Here is a 9,803-nt window from a genome sequence, read left to right on the forward strand (position 1 = left end):
TTAATAAACCCTTAAAGCATTCACTGCTTAAGATGAATTAAACATTGTTTTTGACACATCAGAGGTTCATTTTTCCTCCTAGAACTACATGGAGCAGCGTTGAGTGTTGGCACCCCTCAGTTTTTCACCACCAAGCCGAGTCTGAAAATACTGTAATTGCCTGTACTGCAGTTCGGTTGGACTCATTTTGGGGTAGATATGTGGATTTGTGCATTTGTCTGGGGGCCTTAGAGTATTTTGACTGCATGTGTGTGAATTCAAGCTAATGCTATGCTGCTACAGTTTACCTCCCTCACTGTCCTGGTTTATCTTCACTGTACTATCTGAAAAGCTACTGAAGTACTGAAGCAGAGTGAACAGATTACTCATTATGGATGGTTGAAAGGATAGATAGATTAGATAGATGGATATCAACTCAAGTGTCATGTAGTTCATTGGTTCCAGGATGTGTCTTTTTTGATTTGTCACCCATCAACAGCATCATTTTAGCGATAACTGCCTTACTTTATCCAACATACATTTCGATTACATCGGATATTGATTCAGTATGTTAATGTAAATGCCGTTGGTAATGTATTTGAAGAATTTTTCATGCATTATAATGACAGGAAGACATAGGGCCAGAAGGAGATAGGAGACAAAACTGGGTTATCACTGGTTTGATCAAAACAATTGTCTCTGGATTCATCTTTCATTTCTATATGGGAAAACGCATAGAGGGTGTAAACATCCACCCCTGTGCGACTAACATAGGCTTTTTAAACATAAACGTTTCTTTGACTTCCTCTTTCATATAAGGCTGGAGTTTATGAATTATGAAAGCATGCAGGCAACTTGCCAGCATCAACCTATTGGATAAAACATAATTTACTCTAGAGGTTATATTTGCTTTTACACAAACAAGTTTCCAACTGAAACTTGATATTTCCTCAAAGTTGACTAAAAACGAATGTTTTAGTCATGCCACTGATTTCATAACAGCCAATGTTACAAATGCATAATTAAAAATATCATTTGAGTGGTGGAGCAAGGAGAAGCTCTATAACTTAGACGATGGACCTAAGAATATACTGTATAGGATATCAAAGGTTCCTTTAGGAGCACAATTAGAGCCGTGAACTTAAAAGTTATTGATAACATATCCAGGTCATGTCTAGGATCTGTTTTAATACCACTGACCGGATTTTCTTGATCCTCCCATTCACAATAAAATTAGAAGCAAAATCAAGTGCTTGCTTTGGTGGCATTGGTGTAGACACATTTTTAACTTATATAGTATCACAGTACATACAAACACACATCGTGCAAGGACAAGAGGTCCTCACATACAGTGTAAGACAAAGTGTATGATAGATAATAGACCTAACTGGCTGTAGATTCCTTTAGTCCTATAAGAAACTTGATTAATGCTAACCCATGTGCCTGGAGTTCTTCTGTGGATTTATTCCCTCTGGCTTTCATCTGCAAAGTTCAAATCAATGTTAGTGGGACACAGAGAGCAATTGGCAATGCAGCGCACACACACACACACACACACACACACACACACACACACACACACACACACACACACACACACACACACACACACACACACACACACACACACACACACACACACACACACACACACACACACACACACACACACACACACAACACACTACACACTCTGCCCTTAACTGTTGCCTTCATGGCAACACAAATTGGCCTGTGACTGGAAGGTCGCCATTTTGAATGGCTGGACAAAAACCTGGGCCTTAACTACTACTGTCAAGGTGTCCTTGAGCAAGGCACCCAACTCCCAATTACTCCAATGGAGCTGCTACATGACCAGGAGAACACTATGTTTGTAATGAGTAACTCCCGAGTGTGAATGTCTGTGACTGAATGAATGCGATGCAGGACAATGTTGATAATAAAATTAGATCCCTGAATAAAAAGGTCACAACCTGGACACAATGCATCATCGCAGTGACCAGTTCCTGACTTGCTCCCCTTCACTGTTCCCCGAGTTTTGAATTTTCAAATGACATGTGTGATGTATTCCCGTCTCCCTTGTGCAGCTGCTCCTGTGGTCGGGCAAGTGCTTTGGGCTTTGGTTTATGTAATGACTGCAGAGCAACACACACATACGCCTGACTGAGTCGCTGCGTGGCCAACACTGAGGCAAGCTCAAACAGAATCATTACAAACACTTTCACTTATTAAATTGGCATGCCGTCGCATGGGTTAGACTTTATTCCACGGTTCAGTGCAAAGGACTCAGGAGAATGAGCACAGTATGTGTAGGCCAGCATCCTGTGATACCATTAGGAACACCCTTAGCTTAGGACAATAAAATCCCCTGTTTACAGAAATTGAATAGATGGCATCAATAAGGATAAGCCAAGACATGCTGAAATGTCAGCGCTTCGTGAAATAAGATTGACAATGGTATATATACACAATACATGTGTACAGACTATTAGGACTAGATGCTCTTTCCATGGAATATGACTGACCAGGAGAAAATTATGATCCCTTATGGATTGCATCTTTTAAATCCAAGGGAAAGAAACAATAAAAGGATTTTAAACCCTGAAACAACTGAGACATGGATTGTGACCCTGCTGTTTTGCCTCTATGGCTGTATATTTCCTTGCAAACCCCACAACAACAGTATAGGATTTCAAGAATATAAAGCTAATGGCCACTTGACAGGTAAAATTAATGTTGTTGTGCCTTTTCAAGGGGTTGTTTTTCCAGGTTTTCAGGTTTATGGACACAGATCCCATTCATTTCTAATAGACGATTACTGCTTTCTTGTTTTTTTGTGTTCCTCATCACATCCCTGACAGTGCCTCCCTGTCAAGGGTCTGTCCTACTACTTTACACTTGTGCACATTTACGTTGCTGTTAGGTCAGTGTGGAGTGTTGACTGAGTACTTTGACATGGCAAAAGAGTTGACAGACAGAAAACCCCTTAAGCTGTGTGTGGTGTACAATCACTAGTGACCTTACAGTTCATCTGCAGAGCAGTTAAAGTTCAGCTGAGGACAGAGCAAGACTGGGCTTTCGTTAAAATATTTACTGAAACATTACCATCATGAACTTAGACACAGAGTTATGTACAGTTTCTGTCAAAATGAAGTAGTCATATCCACCAGCTACTCATTAGAAAATACATATCAAGAGCTCCACCTAGTGGACAGTGTAGAATACCATGATGATATAAAGCTCAAACTGCAATTCACCACACAATGTAAAAAAAAAAAAAAATACATTATTCTCATTCCATCCATGTAAAAAGTGCCGTTATGAAGACTGTATGAAGCTCATATCTGCCAGTTAGACTCGTGCTCTTTATCAAGAAGTCTTTGCCAAGGTTATTGCCGCAATTCCTGACAGTATTTCAGGCGTTTTCTTGATAGTTTGAAGCCACGCTTTGATATTTTCTTTTATGTTCTTCTTTTAAGTCCACTCTCCACTGATAGTCTTTCCAGCAGTGTAGTTAAGAACTTGGCCTGTAGAAAGAAAGATAACAATGAACTGGACAGTAAACAAGGCCTACACATTCAATTTAAAACTCATTTCTTACTGTTTTCAGACTAGCTCAGTGCCTACAATTACGCCACAAAGGCCAAATGAAGTTCCCATGATTTCCAATGTAACAAATCAATATTTTCTCAAACCATTGGATTCTTGTTCTCACTCAAGGAGAGACATTAAAGGAACATTTTGTGAGACTGGTCTGTTCATCAACCTAATGCTACCTAGTTAGAGCTTGCTAGCTAGCTATGTTAACGCACCAAAACAATGTAATCTTACGGAGAATAATACCAAAGCAACGAAAAATACATGATTTGTATCATTACAGAGCTTATTGTCTGTGTAGATTCATTTCAGTCATCCAGTAAGATGTCCAAGAAATAAGACAAAATCCAATGGACTTAAAATTGAAGCACTGAAGACGTTTGAACACTCATCCGAGAGACTTCATCTTATTTTCTTGGTCAAAACTTTGTATCTGCGGGTGTTCTCGTGGCTCAGCAGTCTAAGGCACATACCATGTGTTCACGACTTTCTGGGTTTGAATTCAGTCCAGGACCTTTGTTGCATCTCATCCCTCTCTCTCTCCCGATCTTTCCTGTCCCTTCTCTTGAGTCTAATAAAGGCAAAAAATGCCAGAAAGATAATCTTTGTAGCTGCATGAAACCACTCATAGATGCAATTGGTCAAAATAAAGCAACCCATCTACCAAGTTGCTCGCATAGTGACCACAGGGCTAGAGTTGAAGCTGACTGCCTCATAGCATCCAACACCACTCACTCCAGAGATCCTTCCTCTGTAGGAGTTATCTATCATTGTGACAATTGTGGCTGTGTGTAAGATCCTCAGTCCTTCGTGGTTTCAGCAAACAGAATTTGGGCTGGCCCCCATAACAATCAAAGTGCTGACAGGAGGACGGTTTTGACATTTCTGCCTAAGCAAAGCATGGATGCTGATCCAAGTCTTAATCCCTTACTTCCACCATAACAAAATTAATAATTGCTAAGCTTGATCATTTAATGATACTATCCAGTTTTGTCTGTGGCAGGTGAGACTGCCCATCAGCCCACATTGTCAGGTAAACAGCAGACATTCTAATCCAGTAGAAAATCTAGTTGGCTGGTAAAATGGAGGCAGTGGATGGTGAGTTTTGGAGTCCATCTGCCACTTTGGCTGATAGACAAAAACATTAGTTTGCTGCACTGGTCATTATGTTGCACAATCTCAGAAGCAAAACTTTTGTCAATGTAAATACAACACTCACAGACAATTTTTGATTGATTTTAGCACTGTTGAATCTCCAGTGCAGTCAATGGGAGCCTGAAAGTGTGCACAAACTGATTCTTAATACCTGAGCAATAACTGCCTGACATGGCAAATGGCAGGCATTTATGGAAGCAGACAGGCAAAGATGATGAAGTATGCTGCTTTGATGCAACTGAATATTTACCAATATGCAACTTGTCCTTGCAATATTAAGCTATTTTAAGCATCTGACTTGGATACTATCAATTACAAAACAGATCGTTCCAGTCCTCAGTTCTGAATGGTTGCCTCACGGTTGAAGCTGTTGTAAAATACCTAATAAATGCATACCTGTTACCAAATCACTAATTGAAATATTAATGCACTAACTGATAATCATAGTAGTTATGTTTTGCTTAGCCCCCACTTTGTTTAGCTACTGTTAAAGAACTATATTACTAAGCAAAATAAAAACATCTAACTATTGATAATTATTAATTCAAAATGAAAGCTTTCTCAAACATTTGCGTTCTTTTTTTGGTAAATACAATGGTGTGTTACCGCCGTTTTATAATAGCAATCAGCCACCCTGCTTTGCGTCATGCCTAACAAGTCCCCTTTGAAAACAATCAGATTTGTTGAATCAACGTTACCTCCAGAGGGCTTTCTGCTACCTCCAGAAGGCTTAAAGTGCAACATGTGCACCTACTTACCTGGACAAAGGACTGTTGTCAGTGACGCCTTCACTTCCATCAACTCTGGGTTCTCCTCAGAGTCTTTACTGGCATGGAAGCTTGTGAAGTGCAGTGCAGGCCACCAGTCTTTCCTTGCTGCCATTTTTTCGGAGACAATGTCTTCCAATCTCCTCCATTTCTATACAGAAATATACAGACGATAGGCTTCAAAAACATTGATGACATACAGTAAAAACTGCAATCAACGTAAAAATTTCAATTAAAATTGTTTTCTATGTTACAAGGAAGTTCAGAGCTGATATACATCATCCTGTTGGTGCTGGACGATGTCTATCAAATAAGATACCCTCTAGACATTTCATCCGTACAAATTCTTTTGAAATCAAGACAAATTAAACGTCTTATACGTACTGAAGCTTTAATTTGTGAATAATGGTCTTCAAACAGTTCCATGCGTCCAAGTTGCTCTTCCAACAGGCGTAGTCCAGCATATCTAGAGTGACTCCTAAAGCCTTCTGAATATCACCTTCTTTTTCTGCAAGAACATATACGGGATATTATGGAACAGAAAAAAGGTATTGGGACACATGCATATAACAAAGACGTAAAAATCTAAAAAGAATGCTAGACAGTCAAATAATGACCTCTTTTCCAAAACAATATATATCCATTTTGATCAAATCAAACAATAGGCAACCTGAAGTTCATCATTCAATATCTCTAAAATATAGAGTATGCAGTTCGCAAAAGAATTATCATTTGTTCCACCGAGGACTTAAATTATTATTAAAAACTATTGTTCAAATAATATCAATTCATTTTAATTTTGTGTACCATCCATCATTTTGTAAGAGTAGTGGTTACACTTTTTTTTTCCCTCATAAATGGTAGACATGTCATTTGGGATTGAAGGTCTGCCATTACACACTGACATTACCTGACTGAAGCAGTAGAGAGCAGTATTCCAGCATCAACTCGTGACTTGGGACTAATGCATGGAGGATCTATGACAATTGGAAGTAAAGATGTTAAGTGTGCATTAGTCTCTGTGTGTAGTTTGTGTGCTTAACTGTTAATGTAGTAACAGGCAGAGTTAAAATCGCAATTTGGATGCAATTTCCATATGTGGATCACTCAAGTTTAATCTTTTTCTCTCTAATAACAAAGTAACACACACTACAAAACATACAACAAATCTGATACTTTTGAGTAAACATATGGCTTAGTTATCATCTTAAATTCTTTTGTAAAGTGTCTGTCATTTATCTGGCCCTAACCTGACCATACACAAACAAATGAGTAGTAATGCAATATTGTGCATGAACAAATCCCAACTCTTCCTTCCTAAAACTTTGACCTACAGTGCATTTTAATAAGCAGTTATACCTTCAAAACTTTGATCAATTTCCTCTCCGGAGCGTCGTGCCTCTTTAAGTACTGGTACAGGTAGACATGCGCATTGGGATTTGGGGGAAAAGTGTTGTCATATGCATAGTCATTCAGGACCTTCAAAGCCTCCTCATGATCCTCATAGAATTCCAGCATCTGCCAATATCAAACAGATGTTTTATAAGTAGGGCTACTTAACTTGATTAGGGCCGGACATAGAACAATAGCCAGCTTGGCCAGAGGGCTGCATTTCAAAAGCATGACAAGTAAAAAGCTAATTTCTTAATACAAGGGCAGAAGAGTGGAACAAACTGACAAATTAAATCAAATTGTATTGTATTAATGGTGAATATATGGATCTATGTACACCTGTTATGTTTAATATGTTTTGTGAATCAGTGAGATTTTTCTGCCTGCCTCCAAAAACAATTTAAAGATCGCAATGGAAATAAGTCATGCAACTCTGTAATCACTAAAGAACTGAATACTTAGTGGTATATTGCATTTTATTCTATCAAATAAACAATCAATCTTTCTTTAAGCTTACCACTTTTCATTAGATTGGAGGAATGAGTACTTACATCAGTGTAACTGAGTATGAAGGGATCCCAGATGCCTGGATTTTTCAAAATCTCCTTCAGGTTCACAGCGGACTGTCTGAAGTAGCTGTGCATCTCTTGGTTGTCACCAGCATCAGGATCATCTGAAATGATTTGCCACAAAAAGGGACCAGCTCAGATTGACTACAGCCATACAATACAGAGATTTTTAGCATTCAATCACGGCAGGTCTGGACACACAAAAAAGTTTTTTTGCACACATTCCAATCAGTTCTTTTAAAGCAGATTTGGAAATGCCTCACGTTGTGACTGGATTTCTACATAGGCTACACAGCACAATCCAGCCACAATGCACATATTAACAGTGTAAAGTGGTGGAGATGAAGGGGAATGTGAATACATATCTAAGTAAATAATGCCATGGGAGACACATAATGAGTCATTTCAGGCCAAGTGTGGATTCACAGTGATGTGATGATCTTCATGATCCAATATCAAAATATCAAGTCTAACTAGAGCCCATATTAACCCCATGTATTCCATATAGCAGTTACAGTGTCTGACCTGTAGGTGGCACTGCAACATAAAACAAGAGCTTGAGCTGTCCCAGTGTTTCTGATACAAATTAATAATAATAGATGGTTTGGGTTGCTTTGTTTTGTCTTGTATCCTCTTACCACTGCTGCAGTGTGTGAACTTTTTGTCACACCAGATGACATAATCCAGCAAGCTCCTGTAGGCCTGGAGCAGTTTAATCCTCTGAGACTGTCCTGCCGACTGCTTCCCATACCTCCAACTTTCAGCAATAGACAGCTGGCGCTTTGCATCCTCAATCTGGCCATTCACCAGCAGGTGGAAAGAATGTTCCAGAGAGATCTAGAAGACACAAAATTTAAGATGCCAGTGCACCATGAACCATAGGACTGAAAAAGTGCTTTGTCACTGAATTAAACCATCATGAAAAGTGCATTGTGCAGCCAGATCTATAAATTAAACATACCATCAGGTAATGCTTAACTCCTGAGTGTTTCATCCGTTCATAGATGTTGTTATAGTCGTCCATCTTTGAGTTGGGATGATGGTGTAGGATCTCGGTGCCCATTCTCCAAATAACCTGGGGTAGGAATTGTAAAAAGAGCGTTTAAACCAAGGATATGGAAATCGAACTTTATGCAGTACTTCTTCAAACTGACCTATGCATGACTCGTATACAAACCCACCTCTGTAAGATGCTGTGATGTGCCTCCAGTTGTGTCCTCTAACACCTGGGGGTAACTGGACATATATTCTGCTGCCTCTTGCCATCTATGATGCAACATGGCTTCTCTGATCCGCTGCAAACAAATCCTTGTGCTCTTATGAAACCCAGTTTCCCTAGGTGTCTCTAAAGAAGCAAGGTAGGAAATGGATTACTAAATGCACATAAACATGTCTGTGACAAAAATATCTATAAGCCCTACATAGTAAAGATAACATTCAAGTTATTCAAGATATACCTCACCTTTAAATATGGGTTCTACCAGACGTAGCTTTGACTTTGCTGTTTCCTTTGTAGAGTTACTGTCTGAGGAATCATCTTGACCAAACTCTTCAGGGGGCCTGAACTCTGTTTCCAAGTCATCCATAATGAGCAGTTAGATTCAAACAGGACTGCTGCTGTCTATCACTGGGCCAGATCAGTCATGTGTGACTCCTACCTGTGGAAAGAAAAATAGTATTGTGTTCATCAGGCAACTCTTAACGCACATACACGTCTTGATGCTGAACAAAACGTAATAGGTGCTCAGGGTTTCACAACCAGAACGCAAACAACCACAACAGTACTATACTTCTGAGATGTAAAGATTACTTTCTTGTGGGCAATTAACATTTTTATACAAGTTACATTACAGAAAACAATATGATTGAGCAAGCACTCTCCGTGAAAATCAATAAAACGCACTGCTGGGTGTGTGTATCTACGGCTCTGTGAGGTTGGGATTTGAGTGAAATGTCATACAAACTCACTAGTTAGGTTTGGTAGCATAGTTTCAAATACACGCCATTACAAACTTACATAATTATATTCAGGTTTGGTCTTTTTTTAAACTTTTCGTACAAAATTTTACGAGCTGGCAAACAAATGATAACCGTTATCTTCCAACCCAACTTCACCTACGTTATAGGTTAGTTCCTACCTGCTAGCTAGTACTTCGTTGTTGTAAGGTAAACTACTGTTACAGTCAATACGATCGCTGAATGAGCTAATTATAAAGTCCCACGTGCAGTACCCTAGGTTGTCAAATAAACTACTATTACCGAGCAAGGTTTTGTAAATTTCGATGTTATCCGGTGTCCTGCATTATTTGCCGACTTCAATAAAATCCGTTCCCACGTTGTGTAG

At 39.2% G+C, this 9,803-nt stretch overlaps 1 protein-coding gene across 3 annotated transcripts; it reads right to left on the minus strand.

Moving 5' to 3' along the window:
* Positions 1-2,257: 2,257 nt before the first annotated feature.
* On the minus strand, positions 2,258-9,801 carry taf1a (TATA box binding protein (TBP)-associated factor, RNA polymerase I, A). 3 transcript variants are annotated; one of them, XM_071537224.1, is made up of 11 exons: positions 9,719-9,801; positions 8,922-9,117; positions 8,641-8,804; positions 8,421-8,534; positions 8,098-8,296; positions 7,442-7,563; positions 6,858-7,016; positions 6,409-6,475; positions 5,883-6,006; positions 5,490-5,649; positions 2,258-3,506 (listed from the first exon to the last, which is right to left on the minus strand). In XM_071537224.1, exons 2-10 carry the CDS (start codon positions 9,043-9,045, stop codon positions 5,529-5,531), a joined length of 1,194 nt encoding a protein of 397 aa, XP_071393325.1. In that variant the 5' UTR covers positions 9,046-9,117; positions 9,719-9,801; the 3' UTR covers positions 2,258-3,506; positions 5,490-5,528. The 3 variants fall into 3 exon arrangements, with proteins under 3 accessions (XP_071393325.1, XP_071393324.1, XP_071393326.1); XM_071537223.1 differs by having other exon boundaries at positions 5,879-6,006; XM_071537225.1 differs by lacking the exon at positions 2,258-3,506 and adding an exon at positions 4,049-4,147.
* Positions 9,802-9,803: the final 2 nt, after the last annotated feature.

Source organism: Centroberyx affinis, unplaced genomic scaffold, assembly GCF_046629955.1.
Source record: "Centroberyx affinis isolate AG114_WGS23_722 - 3 ecotype Tasmania unplaced genomic scaffold, CSIRO-AGI_Caff_v1 ptg002997l_1, whole genome shotgun sequence".
Taxonomy (NCBI): Eukaryota; Metazoa; Chordata; class Actinopteri; order Beryciformes; family Berycidae; genus Centroberyx; species Centroberyx affinis.